This window comes from Cuculus canorus, chromosome 2 (genome assembly GCF_017976375.1).
Source record: "Cuculus canorus isolate bCucCan1 chromosome 2, bCucCan1.pri, whole genome shotgun sequence".
NCBI lineage: Eukaryota > Metazoa > Chordata > Aves > Cuculiformes > Cuculidae > Cuculus > Cuculus canorus.
The window spans coordinates 84,109,974-84,130,400 of NC_071402.1; the positions used below are offsets into that span (position 1 = coordinate 84,109,974).

General features: G+C 36.0%; 1 protein-coding gene across 3 annotated transcripts in view; it reads right to left on the reverse strand.

The window, feature by feature from the left end:
- The window catches only part of CDH9 (cadherin 9), a 96,167-nt gene that overhangs the window by 12,459 nt on the left and 63,281 nt on the right, over positions 1-20,427 (reverse strand). For all 3 annotated transcript variants that reach the window (XM_054059999.1, XM_054059997.1, XM_054059998.1), the window contains 5 exons: positions 11,004-11,123; positions 8,518-8,685; positions 4,403-4,590; positions 2,821-3,074; positions 1,341-1,477 (listed from right to left, as the gene is read on the reverse strand). In XM_054059999.1, the coding sequence (XP_053915974.1) occupies positions 1,341-1,477; positions 2,821-3,074; positions 4,403-4,590; positions 8,518-8,659 (721 nt within the window). In that variant the 5' untranslated portion in view covers positions 8,660-8,685; positions 11,004-11,123. The remainder of the gene's footprint in view (positions 1-1,340; positions 1,478-2,820; positions 3,075-4,402; positions 4,591-8,517; positions 8,686-11,003; positions 11,124-20,427) is intronic.

The following is a 20,427-nucleotide window of genomic DNA, read 5'->3' on the forward strand; positions in this document are numbered from 1 at the left end:
AAAAATATTTATATCACAATGCAAAGATTTACAGTGTACAAAAAGAACTGGAATTTTCTATTTTTTTTTTCCAAAACACATTAGAAATGTTCATTTATCTTTGTTATATTAAAACAATTATATTTCATTTTTTTACTGATACATATTAGATATGCAGAAAAGCCTTATTTATATTTGAAACAAATTGTTCTCTTATAATATATGTATTTTGAAACAACAAAAATTATAGTTAAATTGATTTGCATTTAAAACAGTCCACTGAGTTGTTATTGACTTGTATTCCGTACATCAGTGCAGCAAATGATTCATCGCAAAAGTTGTTACCTGAAGTTGAGCTGTCAAGAACATTTACATGTTCAAAGCAGTAAAGCAGTTAAACAGTAAACACCACCACTACACATGCAAAAAAACACCCAACCCAGAAATGTCCTTTCTGTCCAAAATGTAAAAACCAAATCAAAAATCCATAGATGTTATCATCAACTGGTTTTCTTAAACTTGACCTCCAAGGTGAAGCCATCACTGGAGATGAACGTCACAGAACACATGTTGAAACTGGAGACCATATTTTAACAAAAAAGTAAAAAGGTATCATTCTTTCTGAAAATGGAGATATTATTCCAGATATAATACAGATATAATCTCTCTGTATTACTCGACTTGCAGACCGTTTGAGCAAATAGGCTCCTGTATGATCTATGGGGAGAATGAAGGAATGGAGAAAATGTGTTCCTTAAAATCATTGTTTCTGTTTCCTCTCTGATGACTACTATAATTTACTGGAAAGAAAAGGGAAGCAAGTGTCATCCAGATCTAAAAGGGTCCAAAAGAATAGAAAGAATCCAGGTGAAAGAGTGAGGGCCAAGGTTTGCTTCAGACATGGAGGGGAAAGAATGACCTCCAGTTTTGGCTTCAAATGAGGCTATTTCCTAGAGTGTCTTCCCCTGTTTATAGTGGTCATTCTCACAAAGTATTATTTGTCAGTCATGGACACCTTTTTTTCCCAAAGATTTTCTTGAACACTTAGCTTAGGATAAAGCCAGTTTCTCACACCTGCACCAAATTATTTGCTGGGTATTCTCAGGTAACCAGTTAACTTGTCCAAAATATACCGTACATGGTTTTGCTGAGGCTGAGAATTCCAAATTATCTTTCCACAAATGGACAAAGATAGTCCTAGAGCAGTAAACTGAAGTTTTAGTTGTGTATTTAAAGATACTGTCTATTGATAACATCTCAATAAGGGCAAAACCAATGAAACAAGATAAAGCATAGATACTGCACAATTTCAGTCTTTTCTTAATTCTAGCGTTCTTCTGAGACAAATGATTTGAACTTACTAATTTCTGTTGCTATGACAGTGATGTTGTGCCATGGAGTTTCTTCCCGGTCAAGTGACTTTGAGATGAATAACGATCCATTTCCTGAATAGATGTTGAATATTCTGTCAAGGTCAGTGTGTCGATCCACAGAATATCTGTTAAGATAAAGTACAACTAAGCATCACTATCTCTCGTTACAGTCTTTAGTTTATCTCACAGCCATCTCTCAAACTTTTCTAATTTTAACTGTGGTTAATCAAGAATGTTTTCTTTACAATTAACCTGAGCTTTCCTGAGCGTTCCTGTAGCTCTCTCAGGAGTGCAGCGTGTTATGAATACTGAGAAACAATTTTTTAAGACCAGAGAATGAGATGAAAATAAACTATTTATGTGGGCAATTTGTTAGACTGGTATTTAGAATTATATGTTAGCTTACAAAGTGAATGCTGAAATAATGACTAAGAGTGAACATTCTTAGACAATAATTTTGCAAATTAATTGTTTCTTGGAGAGCTCAGTCATCAAAGGACACAGAATTTATATATTATTAAATATCACTTTATATATTTATCTTTGAAATTTCACAAGGACCATCAAAATCACCAGAAAAATTTTTAGATTATTTGTTGTTTAAGATGAAAGTTCTTAAAATCTTATTCTATTACACTTGGTTTTGTTTTGTTCGTTTCTAGGAAGCAAAAATTTATTTTACAGGTTTCTTTATGTGTTTAAATTAGCCTATTAGTTACCAGTCACTATAGGTTAAATTGAGATTTTATATATAGATTACTTAAAAATATTTTATTTTCTTCCTCCTTTTGCACCTCCTGCCCCAAATTGTACTGCTGCAGGGCATAATAGGCTTGTTCAGAAATGCAGAAATCAGATTTCTTTATCAGTTGCATTGTAAACACACAAATTTCAGTTCAGTGTTTGTCACTGCAGATAATACTAGCAGATGGCTAACAATTACAGCAGTTTCACAACACTGAACACTTCCTTCTAATTGTTATGACTTTCCTGTAATCATTTCTTATTTAATATAGTGTGATCAAAAAATAGTTGAACAAGTGAACATGGCAGATAGTGTTATGTCTAGGGGATTATGAAGGTACAGAAGGCTGACTGCTACCTGCCAGCAGGGAGCATAGAAAAACACCATTTTGAGTATTTTTCTTAAATTTGCCATTGGAAACTTGGTGTAAAAGTATAATCTTATGAACAGTTTAGTGAAATTACTGAAACATGATGCCAGTTAAATGCTGACCTTTTCTTTCTTTTCACTTTGTGCCTATAGGCTCTCCTTCAGAAGCATATCCTGCACTGTTAATTGTGTTTGCCTTCACAAGCTCCCATAGACATTTCTCTGCTTGAAACGTTTCAGTTGCCCCTGCAGGTTTCATTACTCAAGTGACTCCCTATTACATTGCACTCTTATCACACTTTGTGCATGTAACTAGATCCACATCCAAATCCTTTTCATTGTATAATGGCTTACTTTATTGCATTCATTGTTGTATCTGGATCTCGGGCTAGAACCTGACCAATAATGCTTCCTTCCTTGGCATCTTCATCTACCTCTATTAAGTACCAGGGTCTGCTGAACACTGGAGGTTCGTCTATGTCTTCCACAGAAATTTTGACCAAAGCCGTGTCTTTGAATGGCCCCAGCTGAAGAAAACGAGGATCGGGATGAATGTTGATTGCTTCCACTCTTAACGTGTATAACATCTTGTTTTCAAAATCCAGACGCTGAGGAGCAAATAATAATAGTAAAGAAGCTTGAGTCACTTTTCAAGGAATGTAAGTCAGTTTTCTAATGCTAAATTAGAAGCATAGGCATTTTTAGGAGCAAAAGCTCTTAAAGTGATGCATATTGAAGAAGAATGAGTGTACTAGGTCTTGTTGTAGGTATAAGAAAAATAGGGAGTATTATAGGGCAGCAAGACAATTATGATCCCTCTGCCTACTACTTGTTCAGATACCTGGAAAACCCAGAAGTGCCAATCTATAGAAAAACAAAAAGAGAGAAAGAAACAAGGAAGATGGAATCAGTACACAAGTAAGAATTGTTGAAGGTCTTATTTGTCTCATCTTATTTGTAGGAACAAGAACAACTATCCCAGCTCTTAAATGCCCTCTGTTCAGTTTTCTTTTTCTTTACCTTACTCATCTTCCTTTGCCATCTACCCTTGCTTATTTTGTATCAGAGGCAGCACAGACCTGTCCCTGGCCTGCATATTCCAGAGAGAAAAGAAAAACTATGAAGTCTGATTTCCAGTCTTTGTAACATTTATATTATGCACATACATATATGTATGTGTACTTATATGTTCATATGTACACATATACATTCAGGTACACATACAGAAATATGCATATGTTTCCTAATATATGTGTGTAGATATATAATATGTAAACTAATTGTTAATTGTATATTCAATAAGAATAAAACTGAAAGTAATATTCAGACTTTAACAGCATGAACACTAAAAAGAAACCACTAAATCTATCAGAGATATTATTTTAAATTAAGTTTCTCCCATAACTTTGTTGTTTGAAGTTTTTGGACTTCAATTGGCATAATACATAAAACCTTCAGTTTTCTTAAGATTAGTCTTAAATGAGGACAGGGTTTATGTACTCAAGATACCCGATTTTCTGACAGATTTAGAGTGGGACAATTTAGCCTTGGAGGTGTAAGTTCATCAAACTTCAGATGAGCCTCCCACCATTGTGAGACACACCGCAGCATTCAGCTGACAAATCCTACCGTGAACTGAACCCCTCCAGGTTTTCACAGCCCTAATTCAAAAGTACTGTGTGTGTGAGAGTATATATATTGAACAGACAGCAGCCACTGAAATATTTCTTTATGTGAAGTGACATGACAGTAAATTTCCCTCGAGACTTGAACATAGCAGGTATCTGCTGAAGAAAGAGAAGAACAAAACTAATCCAACAACTCCTTGGCAGCCTGACCCTTTGTGAGATCTACCCTCCCTTCCCCTGAAAAAAGAAAAACAACCATAACACCTGGAGAGCTAAGTGTATATAAAAGAGAGGGAGAAAAAATAAACCTTTTTGACAGTTATAATCCCTTCCTGTGTGTCCTTGTCAGTGATGATATCAAACATGTCTGATCCATCCCCATTGGAGATGCTGTACTCAATCTCTGCATTTTCACCCACATCAGGGTCATTGGCTTTAATTCTGCCAAGAGGAGTCCCAGGTGGTGCAGACTCAGGGGAGCTGAACTGGTAGGTGCCTGGAAGAGCAAAATAAATTATTTATTACTTTAAGAATTTTTGTCCTTCTGAGTAATAAACATCTTCAATTTCACCTGTTTTTTTTAAGTAACTTGAAATTTGAGGAAGTTTAAGAAAAAATGCTCTTAGTCATCATGTTAAACTTTAAAATAAGATTTGGAGGTGATTGACAAACTGTCACAAAAATTTCAAGTGATTTTTCAAAGCCATTTAGCATTCTGTTTTTAATGCCTTTTTAAATAAAATTATTCTGCAGCTATAAGGAAGAGAGAAGCTCAATAACAAGGCAGCAGTTCTAACCTTGATTAATTACATATATATATTTTTTTTTTTTCTCTCAGTTTTCTAGAAATGTTCCCAGACATATTTAGAAATAGTAGCGGATTTTCTTTTGTTTTCTCAAGCCACAAGACTATAGAAACTGTGGATTTTGGAGAGTGATTAAAGTAGAATAGGCTTTTTTTATAATCCTTCTGAAAAATGTATTCAAAATTTGTAGGTATTCTGTGTGAAAGTAATTCATTCATCCATTATTGGTAATACATACTAAAGAGTCATGGTAAAGAGCATTTGGATACATGTTCATATTAATTGCTATAGTTAATTAAAATGCAGATACATTCAGACTTTCTTTAATTTACTCTACACATTTTTTTGTGCTCTTTCAATGGTTGGTTTCACTTAATGTTTTTATAATCAGGGTTTGCTAGAGAGAATTCTGATTATACAGACATTTTAATCCTACGTGTATGAAAAATAAATTTATATGTATTTTCTGATAACATTTGTAATAAAAATCTAATTATAAAGACATACTACTGCAGAAAAAGTATTAATCAGATGCTTTTCTTGACCAGTCAGAACTAGGCAATGAAGACTTTTCATCACTAGCAAAATAACAACTGCTTCTAAATCAGTATTTGAAGTTATTTGACAACAAACATATATATATATATATATAAATATAGGAATATAATCTGCTATATTAAACATTTTTGATGTTCCAGAATCTGATATTTCTTTTAATCTGTTTTCTCATGTAAATGAATATTAATTTACTAAAAGAAGTAGTAGAATTGGAAAAATACCTTAAGAGTCTGGACTTTACAAACTTAGCACCCAAGAAAACGTACAATCCTTATTTGAACGGCTCAGTAAGAAATTGTATAAATTGTATTAAATTGTAATAAAATATAGCTAAGTATTGTTCTTACAACAAGCCTACCCCAATTATTTACCTGTCCTTTGCTTTCTTTTAAGACCCTCAAATGTTCCTGAAGCTTCCTTTTATGTACAAGGAGTTTTTATCCACAATTATACACACTAAGTAAAAAGGAGTGTCACTGCAAACATCTCCCATTTATATAAATGTGTGACAAAATGGAAGCTAATGCTTGATGCTAAACTGTATTTCCTCTTACAAATTCAAGATTGTATATGTAAACTCAGCAGCAGAATGTTTCACTGCAATCCACACAGGCTAAAATACATGCTATTCTATATTACCCGGAAAATGGGATGAAAGTTAGGATTCCTGCCAGCTAACCATAAGTTTGAAGTTTTGCTTAAATTCAAGAGTTTGGTAGGTGAGCCAGAAATACTGTATGAACAGATTTAATCATGCTACTTATGACTTCTTCCAGAATAAATTACTTCCTTGAGTGTTTTGCAGCTGAAAGAATTCTTTATTTTTGTGGTGCTGTGTGAGTGCTATGCATTTTTGGCATGCAAGATGTCTAATTTGGTTTAGAGTACCATTAGCGTACATTAAAAGTGTGCAAGATTTTCATTATGATACTGTTTAAATTCAGGTTAGGCCATGTCTTTTAACTGTCCAGGATTCCTGTCAAGAAACTAAACAAAACAGAAAATCTGTTCCTTCTTAATGCAGTCTGCCTAACTACTACTTTACAATGCATTCTACCATTTTCCTTTCTTCTGTCCCTCTAAGAAATTAGTCTTTAGTTCTTCAACACCTAGACATTAACTCCTGTGGCTTCCATTTGCAATTCACCCTTTGCTTTGGCTCACACTTTCTCTTACTGTTTCCTCATGTAAGAGAAAATGCAAGAAAATTAGTTTTGGAAGGATCAGACTTCCAGAACTAGAGAGCTCTTTGAACATATGCCCCTCTTCATAACTATCTAAGAAGACATAACCCCCCTCCAGATGTTTCTCTATGTGTGATTTCCTAGGAAGTGTTGAAAACCACCCTGCTGAGGAGAAAGAAAATGAGAGGGTAAGGTCATCAGCAAAATGGAAATTACACCATTTGAATAGGTGCCTCAGCAGGTCTTCTATAGCCCACCCAATGTGTTTTAGTGATGTTCAAAGTAGAAAGCTACAGAGAATATTGTATGAGGCAGCAAATTGTGTAAATTTCTCTATAATTAACTACTAAACACAAAGCCTATTGGAATAACCAAAAGAACTTCCACAGACTTCAGACTTCAGCTAATCTTGAAAGAAGAGCATCATAATGAACAAAGGCTAAGGAGACTGAAAAACCCAAGTAATTTTGCAGTTCTATACAGTCTTCATTCTTTATATTGTTTATTGCTTTTTTTTTTAATTTTTATTCTTTATGTTTAGTTTAATTTAATTTAATTTAGTTCAGAAACAAAGTTAATAATGCAATATGCCACACCACATTCTAATTTAGGTTCAAGAATTCCTATTTGCCAAAATATGGTTAGCTATATCATGATATACGTTTAAGCAGAATTCTCTGCTGGAGTCAAACAAGAAGGTTAGGTAAAAAGATGTGTTTGAGTTTGTCATATGAAGCAATGATTCTCAGCAAGTGAACTCTAAGCATTAATTCAAATTATCTTTTCTTTATGAGAATGACAATACTTCCTCTCATCTCTCTTTTTAAAAAGCAATCTATTACCTTGAATAGAGATTAAAAATAATTATATGCAATTTCAAGAATTCTTTCTCCCACACTGTCAGTTTTCTAATATTTAAAAAGTATTCTAGGTTGACCTGTTTATACTACCCTAAGTATATTTATTGCCATGGTACTGAGGTGCTTTTCCAGTTTCTTCAGCTCTAGGAAAGCGTTTTATAAATCAGCTCAGTTTGCTCAGTCCTTGGTGAATCTGTCAGGTCCCTAATCAGTGCCAACAAGAAATTCAAATTTTATAATGTGGACGTTTTTCCAGCAGACACTGAACTGAGGCTGTAAAATTCTCCTGTCTGCAGTCTATCAAACAGCTATCTGACACTGATTATAACAACTTGGGATTGGATTTAAACCAGTAATCTAGGATAAAAGGATCTATAGCATGCTGTGAAGCTTTCTGTATTGTTCAGCATTCTGTATTGTTCAGCATTCTGTTGTTTGATATTTATTATTCTACAGTTTTTTAAAAAAAATTAATTGTGTCAAACTGATCTAGATTATCACTCAACATCAACAATTGTATAACTCAACATCAAGAACTGAACACACATTGTAAGTACCTAAACCAGATGCTTAGACCTTCAGCAGAGCATAATACCTTACCAACTCTGCCTGTACGAGGTGTTACATTATAAAATATACTGACCTACTTGATTACCCAAACATGTGGAACTACAAGACTTTCCAAAAACTGAACTCTAGATTTTGTAATTACATTCCTCTAAAGACTTTCATGTCCATGTAGTTAGCCCTATTGTTACAGCTTACATTCCTGTAAACAGTGTAGGAATGGGAAGTAACTTTATCATTCCAAGAAATAATTTGCTACTATAAGAAAGTGGAGCCAGAGATTCCCATTTGCTTTAATAATGCTGCGACATAAACAGACACAGAGGTAGGCCAGTGTTTATACTTAAAAAAGGGGGGGAGAAAAAAAGAAGATCCCAGATGGTGATGGTGAAACAGCTGATTTTAGAGAATTCTTTGGAAAACAACAGAACTATTAGATATTCCATACTCTGGGGAAAACGAGGTGGATTGTTGTTGACATCAGTCAGTGTGATGTTCACGGTGGTGGTCCCTGATAGTCCTCCCATCTGGCCTCCCATGTCCTTTGCCTGGATGACCACTTGATACTGTTCCCGGTTTTCTCTGCTCATCTCTGGTAAAGCAGTCTTGATTATTCCTTGGAGAAGAGGGAAAAAGAGGAGACACAGAGGTGAAGGAGAAGTACTACCACCTGCTTTAACTTCATTGTTTTTAAATGGATTCATGTAAGATATACAGTGCAGATGTTAATCCATAGCAATCAAGACAAGATATACTGTGATAAACCTTTCAAACTATGAGTGATTTAATGTGATTTTAAGAAATAAAAGAAATAGACAGATATCATCTACAGTTTGTGATGTGCTAAAACAGTTAAATTTTTCCTTCAATGAAAAAATATATATTTTTGGGGTTGATGAAATATTTTCCGCTACTAACCACAGCTTTTATTTTAATGCTTTGTGTAATCTCCTGCACTAAAGACGTTTTTTAGATTACACCACAAGGATAAACGCTAACATGTCCTAGATTTATTCTTTGGTATTGTTATAGATCATAGATTTTAATGCCCAATGATGGCCACTGTAAGTCAAGTAGGAGAGTAGCTGCTAAAGTAATTGGAGAAGACTATAAAACTAGTATTGGGAAATCTTTTGGGGGTTTCTGATATCAAGAATTTTATAAACGTAATTGAACTGTCTCAGACTCTTGTACAGCACACATATAGAGCAGGGACCTCAGGTAAGAACTAAACAAAAATCCCGTAACCTGAACTGAGATATGACCTCAGTCCTCCTGGGATCCAGAGCCCATAGGATTTTTTCATTGAATTTGACACAGACCAATTTCAGTTTTCTTTCAGAAAGCCAAGTAGAGCTATTTTTTCTTTTTCTCTTTTTTTTTTTATTTTTTTTTGTTTTGTTTGTATTTAGAAGGGTGATGGACTTGCCAAGTTGAAGTGACATGGGCTTTATTTTGTGAAGTGGGAGAATTTAAATGCTATGTCCTTTTTTGCTTGGAGGACCCCTGCATTTCCATTCACAGAAGGCAGCTATCATTACAAGCTTGGCTTGATAGAATTGCCTTCCCATTATGCAGAAAAGAAGGAACCCTGGACAATTCCTACTCCTAGAATGAGAATGATAAATAGAAAAAATCCCTTTGTATTCCAGTGGTTATGGCATTTACATTTGATCCAGGATTGCTGGGTTCTGATTACTGTACCTGGGCTTGTTAATATATATAATGCTAGAAAACTAATTGGATAAAGGTGAAAGAAAATCCCAAAACCAAAGATGAGAACTGACTTCTCCTCTAAACCATTGGATTATATAACTGCCTGCTGCCATCAGTTAATGGTTGTGTGGTGCTGGTCGTGTTTCCCTGTTCATATGTGGTAAAGATGTTTTGACTAGAGAACTGGAGAAAAGATGAAAAAGAGAAAGAGGAAAAGGCAGAAAACCCCCAAACACTTTATTTCTAGGCAAAATTGTTATATGCCTTTTTAAAACTGTAGTCATGTGGTTCTCATTATCCTTTTGATATAATGTCCTTGATGTATTTTAAAAAAGAAATTGCTTAAAAAGGAAATTAGCAATCATCTGAATATGCTCAATGGATTAGGAACTTTAGGGATTCTAAGTACAATTGCACTTAACTTCTGGATTCTTAAACAAGAACAATTTTGATAACATGCAAGAATTAGCTAAAGCAATGTCAAATTTTACATGTATTAGGATTAAATATCTGGAGGTAGGGAGAGTGTTGTTATTTGCTTCTTTTTGAGGCCAAATTTTGGATTTTAGATATCCAAAGTTCACACAAGTTTTTCTTATTTATGTTTGTCTCTCATCTGATTTCCTACATATGGAACTGTGAAAAGGGCTTCCATTCATGTTTTACAACTTAAATGCACTAATTCTTCTTGCTTCAATTCTAATAGCTGTTGGAATCAGAGTACAGTTTCAAAAAGCACCTTGGGTTAAAAATTGTCAATGGTCAAGAATCTCATGAAATTTTAGAAAGAATTAGTTTATCTTTGGGGATTATTTTTTATACCCTATAGTATGAAATTATCCAGATTCTTTTTTTCTTTTCTTAAAGACATGCAGATTAAATTTGGTGTAAAATAAGCTTTAGTATCTTCTTTGGACACTTTACAGCATTCTACACCCTTTCTGTATTGTTGACCTTTGCAGTTAACAGTAGTGTTCTAGAAGTCTTATTAATTCCAAGTAGAGCAGTTCTTCTGCAATACTACTATTTTCACAAAAAAAAAAAAAAAGACATACATTCAAAGTGATTACAATTTTCATTCAGAAAAAGTTTATTAGCTTTATGTCAAATCAGATTATATTGTATTCCTGCTTCAATATTTAAATGCAAGTGAAAAGTGGCTTGATCCCTGCATCCTGTCTCAGTCATTGGAAAACTAAGACTGAATTAATTGCTAACCTGTTTCTGGATCCACTGAGAAATATGGTTGTCCCTGGAGGATGCTGTACACCACTTTTGCACTATTCCCATAGTTGGCATCATCAGCATCTGTCGCTGTCACTTGAATAACAGATGTCCCTAAATGGGTACCAAACAACAAATCAGCAGATTTAAAGAAGGCAACTATTTCCTGTAAACTGTAGAAACATAGAAGCAGAGAGGTAAAAGCCCAGCTTGAACTCAATCAATTACTATTGCAAGAGGTAAAAAATGTTTTTCCAAACATATTAAGAACAAAAATGGAACCAAGGAAGATGTCCATCCTTTATTGGATGCAGAGGGGGAGCATTGCCATCAAAGATGAGGAAAAGGCTGAGGTACTTAATGCCTTCTTTGCCTCAGTCTGTATTTGCTGGACCAATTTTCCCAGGGTATTCAGACCCCTGAATGGGAAGACAGGGACAACGAGCAGAATAAACCCGTCTTAATCCAGGAGGAGGCAATTAATAACCTGTAATGCTACTTGGACACTCATAAGTGTACAAGGCTGTATGAGACCTCCTCGAGAGTATTGAGGGAGCTTTTCTTTCTAAGCCGTTTTCAAGATACCAGGATACATTTTGCTGATACAATCTAGAGATGACAAATATCTGGATAAATGCCGGCAGTCCAATACCCAGAAGGATAAAGGTCCTTAACTCCTTGCCAACGGCAGAAGGCTACTGAGAAGAAGTTCTTTACACTAACTTTGGCTAGATATTTTTTATGTATTTCACTTTCCTTAGAAGAAAAATGTCTCCTGAGCACTGTCCACTTAAATGATATCAGTCGTTAATCTTTTTTTTTTTTCTCTTCACCCTCAACCTCTCTACATTGAAGTTCATCCACGTAAATCGTAGTCAAGTATTCCTCTTGACTGTAAATTTAGAAGATACTCATTTAGCTGTGATTAATGGAATTGAACTGACTCATTTCTAGTGTCACTTTTCAGTGTATATGAGAAATTCAGGACAGTAGAAATCCAGAGTAATCAAAACAAATTTATGAGAGCACATGTTGTTACTAGATCCTGCTAGATGCATCTGTTTTCTCATAGTATGTAGCACATCTTTATGCATACTGATTTTACCGATATGATAGTAAATTTTCCCATTGTTTCAGGTTATCTGAACAGAATTGCAAAAGGAGGAGGAATACTTCATTCTCTGCAACAAATCAGCAGAACATAACTGTAAAATGCTTTGTCACAATTCATCAAACTCTGTAAAGGATTTTTGCCATCAGCAATCTAGATTACTTTTTGCCTGGTTAAACAGTCAGAGGTCATCTGTGTGCTAAGCTAAGATGAAGAAATTCCTGAAGAAGTGAATATTTGATTTTATTACTAAGAGTCTTCAACAGAAGTCTTCAGCTGGACAAAAAATGAAGACTTTTTTTTGAGAAAAGATCCATGAGTGTTATCTGCTTTCAAAAAAGCAAATAAGTTAAACCCTGTGCCTCCTAAAGACTAATAGGGAAAAGAGAGTCAATATGAGTTGGTAGCCTATAAAAAAAAATTTAAATTCAGAAATACAATCATGTGCTTACACTGTATGCCATTTTAACATCTAGAATTAAGAACCAGGAGAAAAGTTTGTGTCCATTCCATCCTTCCCTCAAAAAAATCCAATCTATCTTCATCAGGAAAACTTATCACTGTGGCTTCCCGATCTAGACACTGTGTTGGGACTAACACAGAAGTTCAAGTGTGGTCATAACAACTGAAGGCATATTAACTTTTTTCTCTTATTTTACTATTTGGACTGAAAAAAAAAAGCCTGTTCTTCTGAGAATGATTATTTCTTTCTTTCTTTTTTTTTTTTCCCTTGCTTTCAACAAAGTTATTTCATAGCTCTGGGCAGTCGTTGGGAGGTGTTTGTCTTTGTCTCATTGTGATATATGTCTTTGTTTCCTGAAGCGCTAGTGCCATTATAATTATGGTTGCCAAGGAGAGTACTGAAGTTGTAACCCCACACAATCTTTGGGGGTAACTACCAGATAATTCAAGTGTATCTTACATAGATCGAAATCTCCTCATAGTCTGCAAATATAGATGTTTTCTTTTATTTGTCCAGTTCTGTAGACTAGTGAAAATGTATTGTTTTAACAGCTGCTTCTTCTTAGTAAATAGTGTAATTGTGAAAAAGAATTAAAGAATGTGTAGCCTTAAGAATTTTGTCATTTCACTGCCTTGTCTGTCAACAGTCTGCTGTATCATAAAGAAGGATCCTCACAGATGATAGACAATGTTTGTGCAGGGGTTTTTTTATGAGGAAAGAAACTTCTCTTAGATTTTGGTATGCAAAATTAATTCAGGAAAGGCAGCGAAATACAGAAGCTCAGCGCTAATTAAAAAGTAATTGGTAATGAGGCAAAACTAGTATGGAACTTTTTAATTAAACACAACTAAGGCCTATCCTCTTGTCTGTCTGAATGGTACCTGGTACCATTATTGGTAATGAATACCATTATTGGTATTCATCCAATAATTTGGATTAATTTATTCTCTTTTAATTTATAATCTAGATTATTTCACAAGCAGCCTTTTGCCCAAATTTTTCAGCAAAATTCAGCATGATTTAAAATAGAATCAGGCTGCTACATTAGAAATTAGAAACTTTCTGAGATACATCCACAGCTGCCCAAATGGACAGGAATGAAGAAATTATGCTGAGCCTGGGAAAAAACGAGGGTTGGGGACAAAAGAAGGTGGTTTAGGTTTTGTCTTTGTTTATCACCATCCAACTCTTTTTAATGTTCAATAAATTAAACTAATTTTCTCCAGCAGATCTGTTTTGCCTCTGATGGTTACTGTTAAGTGATCTCCTTGTCTTTATTTAGATATATGATCCTTTCCATTTTATTTTACTGTTGAGGAGGAGGAGTGAGAGAGCAGCTAGGTGGGCCCCTGGCAGCCAGTCAATTTCAAACATACCATGCAAACAAATTTTATGAAAGATGACAGAGAAACTGTGAAAATGACTACAATAGCAGTCTAAGAAGCAATGACATCACTTATCCACAAAACAAATTGAACTTCAACCCAGTCCTAAACAGCAAACCGTCTCAGCATAGGAACTAAAATAGTTATCAAGAGGTATGTCTTATTTTCTTTTCCTTTCTCTCTTTTTATCTTATTGGTTTTGGTTTATTTTGTTTAGTTTTGATTAATTGCTGGTACTACTTTCACATAGCTTGCAGAATGCTTTGTTACTTTGTCTCTCAAAGATTCTGTCTATGTCTGTCTACTTTGAGAAAGAAATAGCAGTTCGATAATAGTCGAATATGCCAGGCTTTATAGGTGCTGTAGCATTGGCATTAATGTTTTGGGGTTTTTTTCATTTTCTTCTTTGCTTAGATGTACATTTGAGTCTAGAGGCCTAAGCATTTTGACAGCACATCTGTTATGGATGGGGTCCTAACTTGAGGGTGGAGAAATGCTGAAGGATGATTGTGAAGATAATTTGAGAAAAGTGTCTTTGGTGCATGTTTGTTTGTGTGCTTGTATGCCTGTATGTGTAAGCAAGAATGACAGGATCTCAGAATCACAGAGTTGTCAGGGTTGGAAGGGACCTCTGGAGATCATCTAGTCCGACCTTCCTGCTAAAGGAGGTTGACCTAGAGCAGGGTTCATAGGAGCACATGCAGGCAGATTTTTAATGTCTCCAGAGAAGGAATATAGAGTCCGAAAAAGAAAACTTAATTAGAGAAGGCATCACTCCATATCTAGAACAGTATAACTCAGTGTTAGAAATAAGTTCCACAGACACAAATTTCCAGAACTCATGAAGACTGAGACAAAAATTTGAAAAACATTTGAAATGTGAGGGAGAGACTGAGTGCCTATGGGTTAAAATCAGAGGAGCCCACAAGAAGGCAGACATTGTGATGGGATTCTGCTACAGACCACCCAGCCAAGAGGAAGCAGCTGACGAGCTCTTCTATAAACAGCTGGGGATGGTCTCCAGATCTCTACCTCTAGTCCTTGTGGGAGACTTCAACCTTCCAGATATCTTCTGGGAGTACAATACAGCAGAAAGGAAACAGTCTAGAAGGTTCCTGGAGTGTGTAGAAGACAACTTCCTCACACAACTGGTGAGTGAACCAACAAGGAAGGGTGCCCTTCTTGACCTGCTCTTTGTGAACAGAGAAGGTCTTGTGGGGGATGTGACTGTTGGAGGACGCCTGGGACTAAGTGATCATGAGATGATTTGGTTTTTAGTTCTAGGTGAGATGAAGAAAGGGATTAGCAAAACAGTCTCATTAAACTCCCAGAGGGCAGACTTTGGCCTGTTCAGAAGGCTGGTTGGCAAAGTCCCATGGGAGACAGACCTTGAGTCCTTAAGGGCAAGGGGGCCCATGAGGGCTGGGCATTCTTAAAAAAAATGAAATCCTAGCAGCTCAGGAGCAAGCCATCCCCATGTTCTGGAAAAGGAGCCAGCAGGGGGAAAAAAAAGCTTGGTTGAGTAGGGAGATCTTGAGAGATGTCAAAAAGAAGAGGAATGTCTATGAGCTTTGGAAGAAGGGACAGGTGTCTTGGGTGGACTACAGGGAGGAAGTGAGATCGTGCAGGGAAAAAATCAGGAGGGCTAAGGCCCAACTAGAAATCAAACTGGCTAACTCTGTGAAAGATAATAAAAAATCTTTCTACAAATACATTAACAGGAAAAGGAGAACTAGGGAGAATATTCAGTCCCTATCGGATGCAGAAGGAACAACAGTGACAGGGGCTGAGGACAAGGCTGAGGTACTTAATGCCTTCTTTGCCTCAGTCTTTAATAGTAAGGGAAGTTGTTCCCCCTGTGTACAAACCCAGGAGTTAGAGGAGCAGAATGAGGCTCCCATGATCCAAGAGGAGGTGGTCAGAGACTTGCTTGCTCAGCTAGACACCCACAAGTCTATGGGGCTGGATGGGATCCACCCAAGAGTATTAAAGGAGCTGGCGGATGTGCTTTCCAGACCCCTTTCCATCATCTTCCAGCGGTCCTGGCTGACTGGGGAAGTTCCACTGGACTGGAGGCTGGCTAATGTTGTGCCCATCTACAAGAAGGGTTGCAGGGAGGATCTGGGGATCTACAGGCCTGTCAGCCTGAGAGAGCTGGGGTTGTTTAGCCTGGGGAAAGGAGGTTGAGGGGAGACCTTATTGCTCTCTACAACTACCAGAAAGGAAGCTGTGGAGAGGAGAGAGCTGGCCTCTTCTCCTAAGTGACAGGGGACAAGACAAGAGGGAATGGCATCAAGCTCCGCCAGGGGAGGTTCAGGCTGGACATTAGGAAAAAAATTTTCATGGAAAGGGTCATTGGGCACCGGAACAGGCTGCCCAGGGAGGTGGTTGAGTCACCTCAAGGTGACCCGTTCCTTTAAGGGACGGGTGGATGAGGTGCTGAGAGGCATGGTTTAGGGAGTATTAGGAATGTTTGGACTCGACGATCCAGTGGATCCTTTCCAACCTAGTGATTCTATGATTCTATGATTCTATGAAATGAGAATCCTTTACTGAAAAATTTTAAAATGCCTTCTATTATTTTATGGTATTCAGACTTTCAAAGAGTCCCTCTGCTATAATTAGGTCTCCTAGCACAATATCAGAGTGCATTGTAAAGCTGAAGTAAAAATTCTGTAGAAGACTGCTGTAGTCCAAAAGGGTTATCCACTAGAAGAGGGGGAACATATTCTGCTCTCTTTTCATATAAAGTCATAGTCTCCAGCGTGAAGCTCTTGTTCCGACTTGGCTTCTTTAGTTGAAACAAATTAAAAGCTTCTGCCAGACAGAAGAACTTATCTGGTCTATTTGAAAATGTTGGTTTTACTGATAGCTTTTTCTGTAACTTTCATTTTACACAATAGTCTCCATCTCAGGTGAAGAAAATGAGAAGATTATATTGTTAGCATAGTGTGTTTCAAGATTTCACCATGGAAAAAAAGACAGCGATTTAAATATCATTCAGAATCATAACTTTTCTTTTCCTATTTTCCTACAGAATATTCTGTAACACAAAAATGCATTTTGAGTTTGATTCTGATGTTATTTATAAAAGTAGAATTTCAGATCAATACAAACTTTTTATTTTAAGAAAAAATAAGATATTTGGTTTAGACCTTGGCTTTCTAATATAAAGTTTTCAAAAAGTAATTTGAAAATTAAAAAAAAAAAATCTGAAAATATTAAACCAAGGTGCCTTTTACAATACTAGACAGCTTCCTTTCTATTTTATCTCAAGTTGACTTCTGTGAAACTTCCGGCAGTTGTTGAAAAGTTGTCATCTTTACACAGAACTCATGTGTGTGTGTGTGTGTGTGTGTCTGTAGTGAGATCTGCTGAAGAGAGAGCTCCACTCAAAGCAGAAAGGCTGTTTTATTTTCAGAAATAGAAGACCATCTGGGGCAAGTGGAGATGCAGGAAGGACTTTGTCTCCCTAAAGGAGAAGCTCTTGTGCTTGCTTCCTGTTTTCAAGCACAATGACAATCTGCTGTTCATCAATCTTATTCATGGATGGAAGATTTTAGAAGTTGATTACTTTTACAAGCTAAAAAGTTTTGGGAGAGCTCAGGAAAACTTCTGGAGGCAAAATTAAGAATCTTGTTTGGCTAAAAGCCTAAAGAAGAGAAGTGGACAGATAGTTTGGTTAGATAGCGTGGCTCCAAAGATTCTTGTGGACATAAAATGGATTTGCCCCTGCTGAAGACATGAGTTAAATTTTACGTGAGTTGTGGAAATATTGAGAGGTGTTAACCCACTTTTGTTTTTGAGAGTAGCTTGTTCTGCCTGTATAGGACTTTGTGCTTAGGTAATGAACTTGGTGCAGTCATATGGCACTACCTAAGCCTAAAAAGTTTAGTAAAATGTAGAATTCACCACCGAGGACCTCATTACATCGGATGGTTTACATCACTTCAGACTGCTTTCTATACAAAGGGCAGAGATAAATAAGTTTGAGATATAACTCATGTTTTGGCTGGTAGACAACTCTACTTAGAAAGCCAAAAGAATAGGGAACTGCAATGTGAACTTTGGTCTTTTGTACATCACCACAATTTAGCATATATTTCACTAGAATGCTTTTCCTTTGATGCAGAAAAAGCCAGTAGGTTGGCAGTACAAAGGATTTATAAAAGCAAGGGAAAATGAAGAATAAAGGCAGAAAAGAAGAAGTGTCAACAAGTAAACAGATAAATGATCCAAGCTAAAAGAGGAATAAATGGGCATGACTGAGAAAAGCAAAAAAAAAGTGAATATATAACAAATAAGGAACCTAAGGAACTAGAATCAGTGAAGAAATAACATGGCACTGAACTGTTAAAAGGAACTCAAAATTTAGGTCAGCCATATATTTGAGCAGAAATGTATAAAAAAGAATAAAAGAGAGGAGGCAAAAGGTGGCATAAACAGGAGATGCAATATTTCATAAATTACGTGTTACCAAGTTGATCGTTTTTAATTGTCTGCCATATAGGTATGGAGTGAAACAATTTTACTTGAAAACCTGTTGTCTGTTATTTCTGTGTAAATAGTCTCACAGAACGCCTGACTCAGAAGTTAGGTGGTGTGCTATCTCCTGTAGATGGGTACTACACCTTTGTTTTGTCTCCCACTGATCTCCCATCCAGAGTGACAAATATTGCACCACTGTGTTGTACATAAACAGTCACTGCAATTGCCGCTAATGTGATTAAAAATAATTTATGACATATGCAAGAATACCGAGTTATTCTGTATAGAATAGCCTTGCTTCTTCCCTCAGAACTACTTTTTCATCTCTGTTTCACTCCATACCAGTAAAAATGGATGGACCCACCACCAACTCTGGAAATAAGTGCTATTTTTATGCAGCTTTACTCTAGAAACAGTTCTTTGTATTTTAGAAACATAACGGGGAAATAATTGTCATCATTTCTTGTGTGTTGTGTTTTGATGTTTTGGGGTTTTGTTCAATGTTTTCTATGAGAAAATGAAGTCACATTTTAGATTGTGTTATCAGAACTTGCATTAAAGAAGTATGTACTAATGATTCTCTCATCATATAGAAAGATGTAATGTAACTAAAATACCCTGTCTTTAGTCTGCCCGAAATGCTGTGTGGGGTAGGGGCTTATGCCAGTGAATAGAGTACACACACAATTGTAACATAATATCTGAAATTGAACTGGAAAAGAATGGTTAAAGCTGAACAAAGCCTCTAGCACTTGCCCTCCTGCTGTTCAATACTACAGTTTTCCTTTAACAGTAATTGCAAAAGTGAAGTGCATTAGATGCCCTGCATGAGAATTTGAAAAGCATTATGGATGCAATAACAAGTGGGAAACAGTAAAACAAATGAGAAGTGCTTTGAAATACTGGTGGGTGAAAAACTCTGTGTGTTTATTCTTTAGGGAAGCTCTTTTTCCCCTTCTTACCATAATGAAGTTCACTTCTGAAACAGCAATATTGATACCATAAAATGACAGTGATAAGACAGAGAAAAGAGTAGTCAGACTTTTTCAAGTTTTAATGTTAACTCGTTTTACATCTCATTGTACTAAAGAGGAACAGTATGAAGTGATCTGCCATCCATAATAGATGAACTGCAGCTTAGAAATGTTTTTAATTTTGTTCAACATGCTAAGGGTACTTAAAGTTAGAAAACTCCCTTCTTTTAGACAAAGCAAGTATCTGTAATTTATATTCAAAAAGAAATAACAAAAGAGTTAGAGTGAATCACAAAATTATTCTCAAAATTTCTCTTCAAAACAATGATTAAACTCACCAGTAGCATGCTATGCATATGGTATGGTAGGGTTGTTCCAACTAGAATTACTTGCTAATGAAAGCAATACATTGAAAGAGAAACAAATAATGCAGTTAATAATATAAACAAATAATATGACAGTTAATTATCTCAGTTACTCTCTGTGACCACAGTGCTTTTACAGAGTATGGGGAAATAAGCAAGCTTTACGAACTGACAGCTGCCATCCATGACAGGTCAGTCACAGGAACTCCACCACTTAAGAATCTTTGAAGGTTTATATCCTTTCTAAAGATGAGAGCTGGCAATCTTGATCCTTTGGCCCACCTTAATTTCTGGAATACTCCAAAAGAAAGGAAAAGCTTTCAGCTGCTTTTAGAATAAACTTAGGAAGAACTTGTCCCTGTTGATTGTACTAGGAGAAGTAGTCGTTCCTAAAGGCTGCAACTTCACCTATTGATTAAAAATCTCAATTTCTACCCAACAGTTCCAGTCATATTTTTGGTTCTATTTATAATCTTTCACTTATAAAATAATGAAGTAATTATAGAAGTGCTATTTCTGCACCTCCCTCAGGGCACTTTGTTCATGTAGTACAGTTTTCAGAAGCTTTCTGCTTTGCCATTTTCTTTTCTCCAAATAAGTTACCAGGGGTCCTCCATACAATGTCTAAAATT